The sequence below is a fragment of the Poromitra crassiceps genome, assembly GCF_964638095.1.
Source record: "Poromitra crassiceps genome assembly, chromosome: 12".
Taxonomy (NCBI): Eukaryota; Metazoa; Chordata; class Actinopteri; order Beryciformes; family Melamphaidae; genus Poromitra; species Poromitra crassiceps.
This window is the reverse complement of record NC_139632.1, coordinates 17,867,351-17,886,160: the sequence shown is the minus strand read 5'-3', so window position 1 is coordinate 17,886,160 and position 18,810 is coordinate 17,867,351. Positions and strand designations below refer to the sequence as shown.

The window sequence follows — 18,810 nt, the reverse complement described above, 5'->3', positions numbered from 1 at the left end:
CAGCACACAGAGAGAGAGATGGAGATCAATGGGATGTGCTATAGCAGGGGTGGGCAATTATTTTTCATGGGGGGCCGCATGAGAAACCCAGATTGCTGCCGGGGACCAAAACAACATTGTCATGCCGTAACCTCTAATTTTATAACTAGATTAAATGATAGAAAACATACTGTGCACTTCTTCTTCAGCATTTATTGTATTCAAAATCACTCCAAACAGCCAATTTAGGTCATCTCATTAGATTGTTTAAATAAATATATAATTATAAATAAATTTCATAAATAAAATGATGTGGTTTGTCTTAGACCTCCCGGGCCAGACCGAATCATGATGAGGGCCTGGCACCCGGGCCGCATAATACCCATGTCTGTGCTAGAGCCATTGTTTGGATTCGGATTTCAAATAAATTTGGACAAAAACGACATCTGCAGCCTAAACATTGTTTAATTATTCACCAAGTGTGCCGTCCCTGTTTGACATCTTGTCCTCTATTGTACGTAATCACAACAATTTCTTCCTGCCATCATATTTAATCCCCTGTGACACAGGAGAACCAATGAATCATAAGCAGCAATTTGGCCAAAGACATGACTACTAGGAGACACTAATTCTTCCTTTTACCCGCCTTTTGGTTAGAGATCACTGTCTGTCTGCCTGCCTACCACTCTCAGTGCAAAAGGTATTTAACATACTATAAGTAGTATTAGGCCCTATCATAGTATCATAGTATAATCACAACCAAATCAGCTAATGTTCTGTATGTGCGCTGTATTCATTTGGGACTTACTGATATCAATGGAGAAGTTGGCTTCCAGGGCTGCCTTGGTCTGGGGCTGGGGGCTGAAGTACAGGGGCTGCCCAGGGGGGCTCTCAGGGCGCTGAGGGCTGTCCATGTGGTCCGACGGGGGGTCCTCACTGATACCACTGTGTCGCTGGGGGAGGGGGACCAGAGAGGCGAGCCCGACACAGAATCGCTGCCACTCAAGAGGGCCTTCAGAAAGGCACTGTCTGCTTGTGCGGCTGGCAGCAGCGTCTGTCGAGTGCAAAGCCCAAATACTATTATTAATCTGTCTGCTTCAGATGAGCGCACTGTGACGGAGAGACAGGACTGTCTATTAAAAACAAATGAAGATACAGAATCTGTCACAGAGGAAGTAGATGCATACACAGCAAACAGTCATAAATAGCCTATATGAGTGTCATTAGAGCACATGGTCTCACACACATTTGGGTCCTGGACTGGCCAGGGCGGATGGTTGTCATGGTGCCCCGTTTCCTCGTAGCGCAGGATTCCATCTTTCTGATCAAACAGCCAGTCAAGTAGCTCGATCCCGTCACAGCCCTGGGATGAGATCATGCCATCAATGACACCACACAACAGTTTGTCTTCCCTCCCTTCCAAGAACCAACGACAACAAGAGAGTCGACCAGTAGAGAAAGTGTAAAAGCCTTCATATACTGCCACAGCTGGGGACTGCTGTTTCATTAGTAACATTTCACCATGACCGTCCCTGACTCTACAGTACAACATGTTCCTCCAACCGGTGTGGCTCAGTAGATTTTCTTTTCCTTAAAATTTGACATCTGGAACAGTCATTTCCGTTCGATGCTGTTCGAACACAGTCATTTATGGGAACAATGGTAGTTAGTTCAAATAATAATAATCAAACTTAATTGATATGTCAACAAATATACAACAATTAATTGTCAGTCTGTCTCCTGTCTTGACAGGCTGAGACATATTTGGCTGCAGTAAGAGGCACACTCCTTTTTATTGTTCATTTTTTTAAATGTGCATGATATTGTTTTGAATTTGGGGAGGTGGCGATCTCTGATTCCTGCATTAGTATCACTCCTCCAAGCTCCAAAAGCTCCACCACACACCAAACACATTATGCTGCCCCTGGTAATCCTCCGTATTTACTGATGCGTTTACTTCCATCATTAAGGATGATTTCTTTGTGACCCAACTGACAATGACGAACAACATTCACCATCAAATTTTCTGCCCACAAAAACCAATTTAACGAACAAAAAAAAAACTTTTAGAACTTCTACAGAATACCAACTTAAAAGTCAATTTCTGTTCCGTCACAGCCCTGGGATGAGATCATGCCATCAATGACACCACACAACAGTTTGTCTTCCCTCCCTTCCAAGAACCAACGACAACAAGAGAGTCGACCAGTAGAGAAAGTGTAAAAGCCTTCATATACTGCCACAGCTGGGGACTGCTGTTTCATTAGTAACATTTCACCATGACCGTCCCTGACTCTACAGCACAACATGTTCTTCCAATCGGTGTGGCTCAGTAGATTTTCTTTTACTTAAGATTTGACATCTGTAACATTAATTTCCGTTCGATGCTGTTCTTATCAGTTCTGCTTCTTAATTATATTCAGGTTGAAAACAAGCCTTCCAACAGGTATTCTTCTGGCAGCTTTAAATAGATTTGCTGTCAAACCTGAACTTTGCTCTGTGGGACATGCAGCCAATTTCCACTGCCCTGATAACCTAAACTGGCCACCTAATATAATATAATATAATATAATATAATATAATATAATGCAACAACAAGACAAAATTCTGTTACAGACCCATTTACCTGATCTGAGTAGTGGTCCATTATTTCTCTCCTCCGCAGTGAATAAGCCCCCGAAACCACACAAATCCAGCTAAATGATCCGATTTACTTTGTTGTGGAGTAGCTGCGCTTCAGACCCTAAACTAAAGAGTCTCGATTGTCTCTCTCAGCTCTTGTTCTCAGGTCCAAAGTTTAAACTCCAACACAACACACCCAGCCGACTAACCAGCTTTATCCCCATTGGCTACATGGGAAGATAGCGTTTGATTGATAGCAAAGAGTGGACCACAAGTATATCCATCTGGAGACAGAAAACATTTAAGTCTCCACTAGGATGCACAAAATTAGAAAGGTCAAAGTTTGTTCTTTGCTTTCCCCTTATTTTGTTTGATAGCATATTGACAAGAAAATGGATCCGACCTTTGGCATACATCCATAACACTTTGAACATACAACAGCCAGTCTAGACCAAAGAGTTTGAGCTAGGAAATGGATAAACATTATCCAACAAAAGAAAGTCACCTTCACTTTATAGAGAAACAGCATTTCTACTCCACTGTAGTATTATGTAATTAAAAGGAGCTATGGTCCCAGACTGGCCCCGGGTTAAAAGCCTTGTCTTCACAATATTAATCTTAATCTTAAATTAGTTCTGTTTATTGAATCAGATAATATCAAATTTTTTCTTTATTGAATTAGATAATATCAATTTTGTAGTTTATTGTAGCAGATCTGTTATCAGTGTATTGTGGCAGTGTATTATTTAAAGTCCCATTTTTTTTTTTTAGAATAAGTGGGAATGGGGCAAAAAATCAGCCTGTATGGAAAACATGCACTGAAAACATGCATGTGTGCAGAAACAATATACTATGCTCTCTCTCTTTATAATCTATGCGCTTTGTTTGACAGTAGAACTTTAATTAATTTAACTTAATTCAGCTAGCTGTGAAAGAGAAAAAAAATAAGCTAACTGGCAGTAGGGCAGTGGAGATGCTAAGCAGACAGCTAACTAGCTTGTTGGTTGGGCTTTAGCTTGGCATCATCCAGGCAGTAGCCCAGAAACGATTAATAACACAATATCATACAGAATTGCCTTCGCAGTGCAGCGTTAGATAGGATGTGCTTGCTGGCTAAGAGTTTGTGTGTGCTAAGCTGGTTAAATTGATTGGCTTGGCACTGGCAGAAGGAGCCTTCCAGGCTGCAGGCTCATGGTTGACCCTGGGGGCAAAAAGACCGATAAGCCTAGACTTGCCACACTCTTACTAACAGGATCACTAAAAGCGCTGTCAGTCACTAGGCTACACTCACTCACTGTCATGTGATCTCAATGTAGAATGAGATCACTGCCAATAACCATGCTTTTCCTTAGCCAGAAGTATTACATCATCATTATTGCCTCATTATCTGAGAGTGGAGGGTTCCAAAGGGCAAAGGCTTCGCAGTTATCCTCAAACAGTTTTTGAACATTAAAATAATATTTTACCTGGGCACTTCACACAGACTACCCGAAGTAAAGACACCGGAGCACTCTTTTCCGTCTGCACGTTTTAATAGAAGGGGCTGACTGACGTTTCGACAGACAAGTCTGTCTTCCTCAGAGTTTTTGAACATTGTCTGAATACATCTAAAAATAAATTCTATCCCAGAGCTGCATCAATCTATTATTATATATTGTTTTACATGTGACATAATAATGTACAGTATCTGCTGGAGAGTTTTGAAAATAGTTTTGAAAATAATGGCTTCACTCTTATCTTCAACTTTGCATTGGAGTGACTATTTATGCCAAGTTTTGCAGCCCCTGCCTTTCTTGGTTATCAGTTGGAATTAGATAACCGTTTTTCATCAGCCACTAATGAGTCTTGTCTTCCCCTCTATCTCTCACTGTTTGTCTGTGTTTGTGACCGACTCCCAATGTCTTGACTCCAGAGAAAAATTTATCACTGTCAAGTTTGAGACAGTTGTTAAATCTCAATTCCAAGACTCGGTCACAAAGTCAAAGAAGCTTGGCTAGAGTGAATCCTATATTAAAATAACAGGTATGCGAATGAAAGAACCTGTTAAAAAATGAAGCTCCAGGGGCGTCTGGGTAGTGTAGAGGCAATTAGAGGAGCCTCTAGTCGGGCACAGTGACAGGCTGACAGCCAATGAAATCGCAGTGAGTATAGGTTAGGGTATAGTGTTAAAGCGTTGACAACCTAATCTACAACGTGCTTGGAGAGAGAGGGTTTGCATCACACCTGGTACAAACTTTTTGTGATTTAAAAAGTTTCTTTGAAGAATAAAGGGAAGTGCGCACTGCGAACATCCACTTAAGTAGGCAGGTGCAGGACAAATGAAAGATAACTAGAATAAAGAAAGAGTCGGCACCCGCAATAAGTTCATGTAAATATGTGGTCTTTATTACCATAGTAATATATATATTTTTTTACTATCAATGATGCATGACAAATTGCGATTCCGCGGAATTCCCCCTTCTCCCACCTCAAACAATTTGTCATACATCATTAATAGTAAAAAAACAAAAAAATATTACTATGGTAATAAGGACCACAGATTTGCATGAACTTATTGCTAACGTACAGGCTCAAAACACATACTACAGAAACATGTAAGACACATTCTACTAACTAAAAGAATATGTAATTTTATACAGTGAGGTAGTTTCGTAAACCTGTCTCACTACAATGAAATGGCTACTATGGGGACTAACACATGAATACAATTGGACCAATTGAATCCACAAGAGTCAGTTTTCCAGTCACACCCAAATTATGTAATTAAAAGACTTTTTATGGACCCCAATATGTCGAACTATTCAAATAGAAGGCGGAAATAACACATTTATAGGCTACATGCATGCAAAAAAAAACTGCATGTTTTTGCCAAAAACTGCATGGGATTAGCATAAAGTGGGCATGTACAGTATGTAAAGGGGAGACTCATGGGTACCCAAATAACCATATGCATTCTCATTCAGATTTCTTGAGGTAAGAGATCAAGGGACCCCTTTGAAAATGACCATGCCGGTTTTCCCCTCGCTAACATTTTGCCTAAATTTGGAGCGTTATTTAGCCCCCTTCCCGACAAGCTAACATGAAAGCTCTGGTACCAATGGATGCATGAGAAATTCTAGTTTCTGATATCGGTATCTTCACTCTAATCTTAAGAATTTAGTCCACTACAGCCTCTGAAACACAGTCATGTTGAGTCCACTACAGCCTCTGAAACACAGTCATGTTGAGTCCACTACAGCCTCTGAAACACAGTCATGTTGAGTCCACTACAGCCTCTGAAACACAGTCATGTTGAGACTACAGCCTCTGAAACACAATAATGTTGAGTCCACTACAGCCTCTGAAACACAGTCATGTTGAGTCCACTACAGCCTCTGAAACACAGTCATGTTGAGACTACAGCCTCTGAAACACAGTCATGTTGAGACTACAGCCTCTGAAACACAGTCATGTTGTGTCCACTACAGCCTCTGAAACACAGTCATGTTGTGTCCACTACAGCCTCTGAAACACAGTCATGTTGAGTCCACTACAGCCTCTGAAACACAGTCATGTTGAGACTACAGCCTCTGAAACACAGTCATGTTGAGACTACAGCCTCTGAAACACAGTCATGTTGAGTCCACTACAGCCTCTGAAACACAGTCATGTTGTGTCCACTACAGCCTCTGAAACACAGTCATGTTGAGTCCACTACAGCCTCTGAAACACAGTCATGTTGAGACTACAGCCTCTGAAACACAGTAATGTTGAGTCCACTACAGCCTCTGAAACACAGTCATGTTGTGTCCACTACAGCCTCTGAAACACAGTCATGTTGAGTGAGTCCACTACAGCCTCTGAAACACAGTCATGTTGAGACTACAGCCTCTGAAACACAGTCATGTTGAGTCCACTACAGCCTCTGAAACACAGTCATGTTGAGTCCACTACAGCCTCTGAAACACAGTCATGTTGAGTCCACTACAGCCTCTGAAACACAGTCATGTTGAGTCCACTACAGCCTCTGAAACACAGTCATGTTGAGACTACAGCCTCTGAAACACAGTCATGTTGAGTCTACTACAGCCTCTGAAACACAGTCATGTTGAGACTACAGCCTCTGAAACACAGTCATGTTGAGTCTACTACAGCCTCTGAAACACAGTCATGTTGAGACTACAGCCTCTGAAACACAGTCATGTTGAGACTACAGCTTCTGAAACACAGTCATGTTGAGTCCACTACAGCCTCTCAAACACAGTCATGTTGGCCGTGAACGTGTCTTGCAGAAAGGGCACTTATTTAAAGGGCAGGGGCTCGTGGTCATGTTATTCCCACACAGATCATCCAACCTCCATGCCTCTGCTGACCTGAGGTTGGCTGCCTCAAGCTCTCTAGTCAACAATGTTGTATCCGCAAAGTCCACAAACAGCATTCTGGGGGTCAGTGAGGCCTTCTGCTGCATAGAGCTTGTGGGCTCTTTGCGAGCAGTAAAAGCCAAGTAAGAAAAGTGGATGGAGGAAGCGTCTCTCCGGTACTGCAACTTTGGCTGGCCACAAGCAAGACAGTTCCCCGTCTTTTTACCCTGCTGCTGCTGCTGCTGCTGCTGCTGCTGCACTGAGATCTGTTTCTGGACTGTGTCCCGCATCATGTCCTCGATGGCAGGCTTTGTCAGAGGGGGCCTGCTGGGGATCCCTCGCAGGTGGATTAACCGCAGCAGGTGGCAGCGTCACCACTGGCACACTCTGTCTCACTCTCTGCCAGCATCACCACCACTGGCACACTCTCTGCCAGCAGGTGGTAGCGTCACCACTGGCACACTCTTTGTCTCACTCTCTGCCAGCTGGTGTTGCAACAGCTGCTACGTCTCCATGAGTTTCTCTACCTCCTGCCGGTGAAACTCCTCGCTGACAGGTGAAAAGAAGTGGCTGGCACATGTATCGGAGGAAGCATAAATCTACCTAGATCGGCAGAGGGGGTGGAGCAACGACCCGGGGGAATTGGCCAAGTACAATTAGGGAGAAAATGGGAGAAAAGATAAATGAAATGAAATGAAATAATGAAGCCATAGAAATGTAATCAAACAAAGACAGGTTAGGATAAATGCTTTAGTGAATGTAAGATCTGCAAGGCGAAATACTGTGCTAGATATGACATAGTGTAGTGGCCGTGGCCCACTGGTGAGCCTCAGAGCGCCATCTAGTGGGCCGCAGAGGACCTTTCACATCAATATATCAGAATAATAGCTTATCATTCATTTTGGAAGGTGGTCCTCCGAATGTTTTAACAATCAGAAGTGGGCCTTGAATGACAAAAGGTTGAGCTCCCCTATGTAGGCTAAAGTGAAGTCATTTGAATCTTGTATTGACGATGAGACAGGTGCTTATCAGGTCACATGTTAAGATACTGTAGATGATGTAATATAACTCAGATGACGACATTCATTGCGGACAATCAAAAAAGTCCCATCTCCATGTTTGCAGTGATAACATTATACTGCAGTCATAAAATGCAATGGATTCGTTTCACTAAACTTCACTTGTATCTCCCCCAACACAAATAGCCTATAATAAAACAATTATAATTTAAAATGATTAAGATTTTGAAATGACACATGACATCTTGGAAATAATGTGTACCAACGTGCTAGAAAGAGCGAGAATATTAATCAAAGCTATCCAACCGGACTGAAGAGAATGGCCGGCTTCAATTTCTTTGGTTTCTTTACTGCTTTAGTACCGACAGCATGAAGCAAGATACAAATGAGAGGTTATGACCTCAATGACAACTGAACGCAGCAGTCCATTTCTTTCTGTCAAAGTATCATTCATTAATCTTAGGTATTTTTCATCACCCATCCTTGAGACAGCTCGCTACATTTGTACATCGGCAGTATGCATTCTCAAAAGCAGGGGCGGACTGCATAATCGGGCACGTCGGGCAAATGCCCGGTGGCCTGGCCTGGCCTGGCCTGGCAAAAAAAAAAAAAAAAAAAAAAAAAATTGCAGGCCAGGCCAGGCCACTCACTGAACAGCAGGCCAGGTGCCGCCTACTGGTTTACTAGTGGTTTTATTACTTTATTCAGGGTTAAAGTGGGTGCATCTCATTGTAAAATTGGACTTGGCCCAAATTGGGCTTCAAACGGCCCAAATTGCGCTTCAAACGGCCCAAATCTGGCTTTAAACGACCCAAATTGGGCTTCAAACGGCCCAAATCTGGCTTCAAACGGCCCAAATTGGGCTTCAAACGACCCAAATTGAGCTTCAAACGGCCCAAATTTTTCACCGCCGCCCTTCGGACGGCGGCACACGCGTCGGCCTGGCCTGCTTGGTATCTAATGCCCCGCCTGAATTATGATCCCAGTCCACCCCTGCTCAAAAGCATCTCAGCAGTTTTTCAGTATTGTCAGTAAAGAGTGAAAAGAACAAGATACAAACTATTTAAAAAGAAAAACAGCAACTAGGTGACCTCCCTGAGGTAGGTAGTGTCTGAAAAACATCATCCCCCTAGTTCACTTATGATCAACACTACATGGGGAATGGGCCTGGGTTGCAGGTGCAACCAACTCACTAATTAGGGTCCCAGCACTGTCTGGAACAGTATGTACTGTTGGAAACCCTAATTAATGTTTTGGTGCACCTGTGCTACTTCCTGCCTTTTAGACACAAAATCAGGATCCGACTGGAACAGCTTTCTCTCGCCTATTTTTATTTAATAAACAATCAATGTAATTTTCTCTCTTGCCATTTATTTTCAAATCAGACCAGTCAGGTGACAGGTCAAACATTTCTAAAAGAAGGAACTAAATTAAGATATTTGAACTGAGCTGACTTTAGAGCAGAGAGGCTAGAAAGGGCGGCTGGCTGCTTTTGGCCTAAAGCAAACAGATATCCGATGAGGAAAATAAGCAAACTGAGATCACTTAATTGGCTCTCAGGACAATATCAAATTGATTGAATGTTTACAAGGCTCAAATGATTTAGCTCCTGAATACATTTCCGACCTGCTCGCCAGGGGCGTTTCTACGGGTGGGCCTGGGTAGGCACAGGCACACTTCTTGCCCTGGCCCACCCCCCCCACCTAGAGGCAAATTTGCTGCTGCCTTGCTAGCTAATGGTTTTGTAGCTTAAAAACGCAGGGCACATCATCTCCAGAGTCTAAAGCATGACGACTTCATGACATCTAGGAATTTTGCGCGCTTTGCGCGCATAATTTCGTCATGCAATTGCCCCACCAATTTTATCCAGGCCCACCCATAATTGAATTTCTGCCTACGCCCCTGCTGCTCGCTGCATCATGCATGCATTTCTTTGAAAGTAAGATTGATTTCTAAAATCAATTCAAAGTTCTAGTGGTAGCAATTTGTAACTGGGGTGAGATTGGAGACAAGTGGTCACTCCATAATTCAGGTTGAAAGAGTAGAAATTAAATCAATTCTTTTGCAATTATTAAAGCAATATTATATGAAACCTATGGAAAAGTATGGCATAATTTTGACCATGGAATTATGCATGTTCCAATTACTTCTGGATCAAAAAACAAAAAACAAAACAATGATTGATTCATTATATTGGATTTCTTATTATATTTCTGCTAGGCCTACTAGTATTCACCTTATGTTCCAACACAGGGGTCAACCAGTTACTTCGTATTGTGTTTACACTTCCTGTGACAGCTACAGTACTAGTGACCAGGTGAAACCAAGCCCCCAGGAATAGCGCTGGGCTGTGAAGCCATTTGAACATGGTGGCGAAGCTCTGTATTGCAAGTCACGTGACGCCATGCAGCCCAGAAAGGAAAATTCCCATCCACTTGCCTGGGGACCCTGGCAGCTGTTAAACCCAGGGGAATTTTTTCCGGGTGTCACTCAAAGTATAAAACGACTCTTTTAATTATCAACAAATTTTTTATGGGGCATTTTTTTCTTCAGAAGCCACTAAGAGCCGTATACGGGGGTATTTTCTTCTTGTAATACAATCCATGGGTGGGAGGGGTGGGAGACGTCATGGAACACGTCATGGCATACATGCACACTTCGCCTTGGGCCGCATGGTCAGGAAGTAAAACCAGGAAGAAAAAGCCCCCATGATGGCTTCATGCGCCAATGAGCAACCTCCGTCCGAATGCATGGGTGGGCGTGGCATGTCCCCTATCCAGTTCTTTTAATACATCCATGGGTGAAACAGAGCAGTGTTTTGAACAGGAAGTCTCAACATAACTGGGTCAAGTGGGCGGGGCTACATAAGGTGAATAGCAGACAGATTTGCCAAACCCCATGGTGAAATTCATCAATACACAGGGAACAACATCTACTGAGTGAGTTTAAAATGTTACCGTGTAGGACCCCCCATACTTCCACAGTGAACATGATGGAAGCACTGCACAGGAAAAGGCTATAAAATTGCATAGACTCAGTGCCTGGTGTCGATGAGCTGATATTTCACTTGACAGAGGCCTATTAATTAATTTCTCATTTGAATGCTCCACTCCACTGTTTCTTGTTCCAGACATTTAAGGTGGAGGTCAGGTGACCGCATGTTCCTAATAGAAAGTTGAAGAGGTATGGTAATGAGCTTTTACAAACATAGATTTATGGATGCTGTAGAGGAAATGCCAATTATAAACCTAAATGCCAGTCTAACAGCAACTGTCACAATGTAAGACTCTCACATGGCATGCATAAGTTTATAATAACAACCAAATCTCAAACAGTTCTTTCTCAGAAAACACTGCCGTACTGCTTAAGGCTCCAAATACAATCTGGCTATGTCACAATGGGTGACAGATATGACATTTGGTGGATTTTTTTTATGTAATGCATGTTGTAATAAGTGCATAAATCAATAGTATTTGGTCCCAGTGGCATCAAACTCTGACACTTTTATTCCAATTGAATATGGCAATGTTTTACTTGTAGACTTATTCATTGTACATTTAACTAAAGCTATATTCTGCACCTGCTTCAATTACTTGTGCTTTATTATTTAAAAAAAAAGTAAAAAATATATATAATTAAATTACTGTTGTTTTTGTTATCTGTCTGAACTGTCTGCTGACAAAGGAGCAGTCAGATGGTTTTCTCCCTATTCATCTCATTGCAAAATGATCAAACTGGTAAAGCGAGTCTCTCTGGGGGAGTCTTCTTAACCCATTATGAGGGATCTTGAGGTGGACTCAATAAGAAGCTGCCTGTGCTTTCTTTAGTCAAGATTTATACAGGCTTGGCCCTGGATCCTGCTGGTTTGATATCAGACTACTATTGCCGTTTGAGCACTTACATAGCAATTTTCTTAACTTTGCTCTTACTTTCTATGTGATGTTATTGTATGTTACTCATGCACACATTTTGTTTTCAGTTTGAAGCTTCTGTTTTGGCCAAGTCTTCTTTGAAAAATAAATCTAAAGTATCCCCTAGACCTAGGAGATAATGAAGTCAATATTTGGACCTTTGAACTCACAGTGGAATCATTTAGCCTCAGAACACGTCTGGAGTAATTTTATGGTATTTTCTCCATTTTTGAACAGTCTCCATTCACTCCAGCAGTTTTGCACCAGCTACTGTAACTTCACCAGTGTTTCAACTGACATGATGGTGAGTAGATAATGCCAACATTTCTTATCTTTGGTGAACTATATCTTTACACCGTGTCGAATCGCAGCCGCCACACCTGGCAGGAGTTAGCCCCTGCACATTATGTGAGGCGGTTGGCCTAAAATCGCTCTCTTCAAACGCTGTTCCATCATCCAAGGCCAGAGCCTTGTGGTCCAGACCTTCACAACTTCACAGGGTTTTCAAGTGGACACCCCACCTCACAGGTGTTTCGTCGATTAGCCTCTGAGGGGCTTGACAGTAGAACCAGCGTCCTGGAACCACCCCCTCAATCCCTCAGGTCTACTCACCACAAAGCTCTGCCCTCCCTCTCCTCTGCCAGCCTGGTTGCACCATGCTCACTTCTCTGCCAGCGGTGTAGCGGTAAATACAGGGGTGGGTAACCTATCCAAGGTGCGTACTTTGATACAGTTGATCTGAAAATAGGTGACTAAACTCTCTGCTACATTTCAAAGAGGTGGGTAAACTGCATTTACTTGTGTTTACCCTCCACTATGCCCCTGGTCTCCACCTGCCTGGGGATGTCTGTGACCAATTTCTTGTGGGCTGGCCCTCTGACCCCGAGGACCCCTAAGTCCAGAGTGAGTGCCCTGGGAAGCCCCTGGAACCAACTTTCACCAGAGGTTGCAGGCTCTATATGTCCTCTGCTGGCTTCCAAGTATGAGGGACTGATATTTTCCCCCCTTGCGCTCGTGCGCCTCCTCAATCTTTTTCTTCCAGGGTACCATCAGAATACAATGTCAGGTAGGAGGGTGGTGTTGGCAATCTCTTCCGGAAATTTGAGTTATACTGAGGTCAACTCTCATTTCCCAGTCCTTTGCTGTAGCGAGGATCCCTGTACCCCCAGCCTCCTTGCCCCCCTGGACTGAGGAATCTGATGAAGCAAGGGCTTTTGGCTTGGAGCTTGATGTTCTTTCGCTTCCTCTCCTTCTCCAATCCCCTGGGCAGCTGGGCCAGCAACTGATCATGCCACCATCTGAATTTCCCATCCGTCAGGCTTGGTCGTTCATGATGGCAGGACTTCCTCTGCCGCCCGGATCCCCTTCTGTACCATACATCCTTCCAGCTTGCCCTGGTGATGCAGCCCAGGCCAGGCCTCCCCTGGTTCACCGTCCCCACCATGTCAGCATACTGCATGAATAGTATTTGGTCCCAGTGGCATCAAACTCTGACACTTTTATTCCAATTGAATATGGCAATGTTTTACTTGTAGACTTATTCATTGTACATTTAACTAAAGCTATATTCTGCACCTGCTTCAATTACTTGTGCTTTATTATTTAAAAAAAAAGTAAAAAATATATATAATTAAATTACTGTTGTTTTTGTTATCTGTCTGAACTGTCTGCTGACAAAGGAGCAGTCAGATGGTTTTCTCCCTATTCATCTCATTGCAAAATGATCAAACTGGTAAAGCGAGTCTCTCTGGGGGAGTCTTCTTAACCCATTATGAGGGATCTTGAGGTGGACTCAATAAGAAGTTGCCTGTGCTTTCTTTAGTCAAGATTTATACAGGCTTGGCCCTGGATCCTGCTGGTTTGATATCAGACTACTATTGCCGTTTGAGCACTTACATAGCAATTTTCTTAACTTTGCTCTTACTTTCTATGTGATGTTATTGTATGTTACTCATGCACACATTTTGTTTTCAGTTTGAAGCTTCTGTTTTGGCCAAGTCTTCTTTGAAAAATAAATTCTAAAGTATCCCCTAGGCCTAGGAGATAATGAAGTCAATATTTGGACCTTTGAACTCACAGTGGAATCATTTAGCCTCAGAACACGTCTGGAGTAATTTTATGGTATTTTCTCCATTTTTGAACAGTCTCCATTCACTCCAGCAGTTTTGCACCAGCTACTGTAACTTCACCAGTGTTTCAACTGACATGATGGTGAGTAGATAATGCCAACATATCTTATCTTTGATGAACTATATCTTTACACCGTGTCGAATCGCAGCCGCCACACCTGGCAGGAGTTAGCCCCTGCACATTATGTGAGGCGGTTGGCCTAAAATCGCTCTCTTCAAACGCTGTTCCATCATCCAAGGCCAGAGCCTTGTGGTCCAGACCTTCACAACTTCACAGGGTTTTCAAGTGGACACCCCACCTCACAGGTGTTTCGTCGATTAGCCTCTGAGGGGCTTGACAGTAGAACCAGCGTCCTGGAACCACCCCCTCAATCCCTCAGGTCTACTCACCACAAAGCTCTGCCCTCCCTCTCCTCTGCCAGCCTGGTTGCACCATGCTCACTTCTCTGCCAGCGGTGTAGCGGTAAATACAGGGGTGGGTAACCTATCCAAGGTGCGTACTTTGATACAGTTGATCTGAAAATAGGTGACTAAACTCTCTGCTTCATTTCAAAGAGGTGGGTAAACTGCATTTACTTGTGTTTACCCTCCACTATGCCCCTGGTCTCCACCTGCCTGGGGATGTCTGTGACCAATTTCTTGTGGGCTGGCCCTCTGACCCCGAGGACCCCTAAGTCCAGAGTGAGTGCCCTGGGAAGCCCCTGGAACCAACTTTCACCAGAGGTTGCAGGCTCTATATGTCCTCTGCTGGCTTCCAAGTATGAGGGACTGATATTTTCCCCGCTTGCGCTCGTGCGCCTCCTCAATCTTTTTCTTCCAGGGTACCATCAGAATACAATGTCAGGTAGGAGGGTGGTGTTGGCAATCTCTTCCGGAAATTTGAGTTATACTGAGGTCAACTCTCATTTCCCAGTCCTTTGCTGTAGCGAGGATCCCTGTACCCCCAGCCTCCTTGCCCCCCCTGGACTGAGGAATCTGATGAAGCAAGGGCTTTTGGCTTGGAGCTTGATGTTCTTTCGCTTCCTCTCCTTCTCCAATCCCCTGGGCAGCTGGGCCAGCAACTGATCATGCCACCATCTGAATTTCCCATCCGTCAGGCTTGGTCGTTCATGATGGCAGGACTTCCTCTGCTGCCCGGATCCCCTTCTGTACCATACATCCTTCCAGCTTGCCCTGGTGATGCAGCCCAGGCCAGGCCTCCCCTGGTTCACCGTCCCCACCATGTCAGCATACTGCAGCCTCTCCCCCGCCTCTCTCAGTGCACTGCTAGCTGTCCACTTGCATCCTGTCCAGAGGCTGATATATGCCTGCCGGACCACCTTGTCCTCACTGTCCCGCAGCATCATGGCTAACCGGACTTTTGCCGTCTTCTACTCCTCCACGACTGATGTAATTGGCAGTTGCAGCTTGCTCCCTGAACTGCACAAGCTGATAGAGCAAAAGCTTATGGGGACAGACAGCCACCTCCTCGGGAAGTTGTCGATTTTCCTTTCCAAAGCTTCTACTGTTGCCAAGGGAACTTCATATATAAGCAGTGGCCACAAGAGCCTCAGAAGGACTCCATGCTGGTATGCCTGGAAGGCCATTCTTCTGAAGGGGTCTTATCCACACCTCTGCTTGTTTGAGCATCTACTCCACAGTCACCCTGTCATTCCGTTTGGCTCTATACCACCTCCCCAGGCTCTTTAGGCTTCTCAGTGATAGTTGGAATAACATCTTTGCCTATCTTGAAGCAAAAGTGGTCCTGAATAGAGATGGAACGATATGAAAATTTCATATCATGATTATAGTGACCAAAATGATCACGGTTATCAGTTTGTTAAAATGTGCGAAAAGTTTTCAAAAAGTACTAATACACTCACAGAAATCATTTCACCAAGTTTTATATTGAAAAACTCAGACCGAAAAAGGATTGATCAATCATTTCTCCAAGGCTGCCCGTTTGCATCCGGGAGATAGTTGCCAAGTTTGGTTGATGATGGACAGTATTTACCATATTTTTCAAAGCACTGTAATCATGGTAACACAGTAATCACGGTACCATGGTTTTAATGATAATGCAAATTCGAGGCGGTACGGTTATTATCGTAAGGAATTTTATCACGGTTATCATTAAAACTGGTTATCATTACATCCCTAGTCCTGAACACGGCCCGCTTCAGGACTAGGCTTCTGGAGTTTTGATGGGTTGAACTCCATTCTGGCTGCTATGGTGAGAGCTACCAGATCTTCCAAAATCCATCTGCCTTCTGGGACTGACCCCGCCGTGATTGCCAGGTCATCCATGAAGGCTGTGATCGGAACCTGTTGGATGCCACTTGCAAGTACAGCTCCCCATCTGTTTCCCTACTGACTTGACAAGGAGGTTCATTGCAACTGCGAACAAAATCACTGAGATATCATAGTGCTGCTAGTTGGGTTAGGGTTAGGAGGTGGGGCTCACCTGGTAGAGTGCGTACCACAAAGGCTTAGTCCTTCATGCGGCCGACACGGGTTTGAATCCGACCCGTGGTCCTTTGCCGCATGTCATCCCCTCTCTCTCTCCCCACCCTTCCTGTGTGCCTACTGTCCTATCAATTAAATGCAAAAGATTATATAAAAAAATGCCGGAGGTGAAGCGCATCTTGAAGTGACTGAAATAGTCCTTTTGAAGCTGCTGGAATTTTCCAGGGACATGGTAAGCCTTCAGCGTGGATTCAACCAGTTTGTGTGGTAACGGTACTGTCCCATAGGCATTATTACTTTAATCATACAATTGATATTCCTGTACTTCCATATTTCATATATCTTAATCATGAGCTAGATATTTATATGTTGACATCGACCCTACTTGTGACAGATGTCACTCGGCCCCTGCCACATACATTCATATGTTTTAGTTATGCCCCTCTTTGCACAAGTATTGGACAGAAATCTTTAATACTATCTCAGAAAGTGTCGGAGTGACACTTGAGCCTACCGCTCTAACAGCTCTTTTCGGAGTCCCTCCCCCCACAGTATCATTATCAAAATACCAAGCAGGCTTTGTGGCCTATACGACGCTTTTAGCAAGGCGCCTAATTCCTTATGGATCAGAGATATTCTTTATTTTATTAAATTGGAAAGAATTCGGTGTACGATGAGAGGCTCGTCAACTAGATTTTTGAAAACATGGGGATTATTTTTTAGGGTGGTGGAGGGTTTGCAGTTTCCTGAGATCCCAAAGGACTGATTTGTGTTTCTCTGTGATGTGTTGGGCCTGATGATGTCTGTCTGTTGTGCTGTCTTCTCTTCTTTTCTCTTGTGTGGGTGGGCTGTGTAGATTATGGATATTTGATCATGTACTTGTGCACTGTGTTTCTGATGGGTGATCGGATCGGACTATGTCAATTATTGTTTTACTTTTGTTTTGTTTTTGTTTTTGTTAATAAGGAAAAGGAAGTATCTCAGGGTGAGAAGATTACTTTTGTACTGTTGCTGTTAGGGAGGGAATGGTATAGGTATTTGTTTTTCCTCTTCTTTTCCAGTGAACCTGTTTTCCTACGACCGTATACACATATCTTCCCTTTTTTTTTTATCTTGTCTTTCCAGTCCTATAACAGGCAGTGAAATTGAAATACTGATGTGCTGTATCATCTATGCCCTGAAAACTTCAATAAACAGAAATGTGAAAGAAAAAGAAAAAAAGATATTTATATGTTTGCATATTTCACACATGTCAGTCATAAGATTTTAGACCCCAACTAATTATTTCACTTCAGCAAGAGCAACCATGCTACAATAGTTACAAACAGCTTGTCAGCTAGCCAACCCAAAGCGAAGAAGTCAACTCTCAACTTTGAATCAATAATGTGGATGTAGTCAGACCTGCTGGAGGTGCAACTCCTGGTGGACCCGGCAGTACATTTGTGGGGATAAGTGGGTTTATAATAATTATTCATAATTGTATGGTGGTAATGTATGTATGTATGTTTTGCCTACAAAATAAAAAAATAATGGTAAAAAAATAAAATAATGTGGATGTAGTTTCCAACAATTGTGTAACTAACACGCGTGCACACACACACACACACACACACACACACGAATATTATAGGCGAGATACCTATTGACAGACACATTTTTGTTTTCGTAGAATTGTTAAACACAATGACTAATTTGTAGACCCAATTAGACTATAATACTGCAGTCCTGTTGCCTGGGGATTTGGAGGTCTTCTTGTGTTTTGAAAACATGAATTTCACAGACTCACAGTCCATTACCATGCATGAGTCATTCTGTTGATAAAATATATGATCTGACATACAATGAATAAAAGCATTTGATCTTTTTCCCTTGTTAATTTTTCAATTTTACTCAATGGGCTTCTGGTTAGGCATCATCCTGAACTGGATGGGCCACCTCGTCAAAGGGGCCCCTGTGTGTGGAGCCTGCATGCTCTCTCCATGCTCCCCCGAGGTTCCTCCATACAACATTGGTATGCACCCCACTAAAAACATGCAGAAGATCGTCATCTGCAGTTTTGAAGATCTACAAAGAAACCATGGTATTCCTACAAAACAATTCTTCAAATACCTACAAATTAGAAACTACATTTTAACAGCATTACATCAGTCCACTAGTAAGCCTCCTCTCTCTTGTCTTGAAAATTCCATAATGGAGCATCTCCAAGGACATGGCCAGGTTTCATGTTTGTATAAACTGATGGTAGATAATTCCAGAGAATCCTCAGATGACAAAAGATTGGCTTGGTCCAATGACATCGGGATAGAGATCTCTGAAGATGACTGGGAGACAGTTTGTCATGATGCACAAACCCAGACTATCAATA

The 18,810-nt window shown here is 43.3% G+C and overlaps 1 protein-coding gene across 1 annotated transcript in view; it reads right to left on the bottom strand.

Moving 5' to 3' along the window:
- LOC310785983 (cyclic AMP-responsive element-binding protein 3-like protein 3-B) overlaps positions 1 to 2,626 on the bottom strand; it is a gene marked incomplete at both ends in the record, with an annotated part of 7,274 nt that extends 4,648 nt beyond the window's left edge. The window contains 4 exon segments of the mRNA XM_083647170.1: positions 788 to 926; positions 929 to 1,030; positions 1,226 to 1,342; positions 2,606 to 2,626. Of these exon segments, the coding sequence (XP_083503296.1) occupies positions 788 to 926; positions 929 to 1,030; positions 1,226 to 1,342; positions 2,606 to 2,626 (379 nt within the window).
- Between the last annotated feature and the right edge of the window lie 16,184 nt (positions 2,627 to 18,810).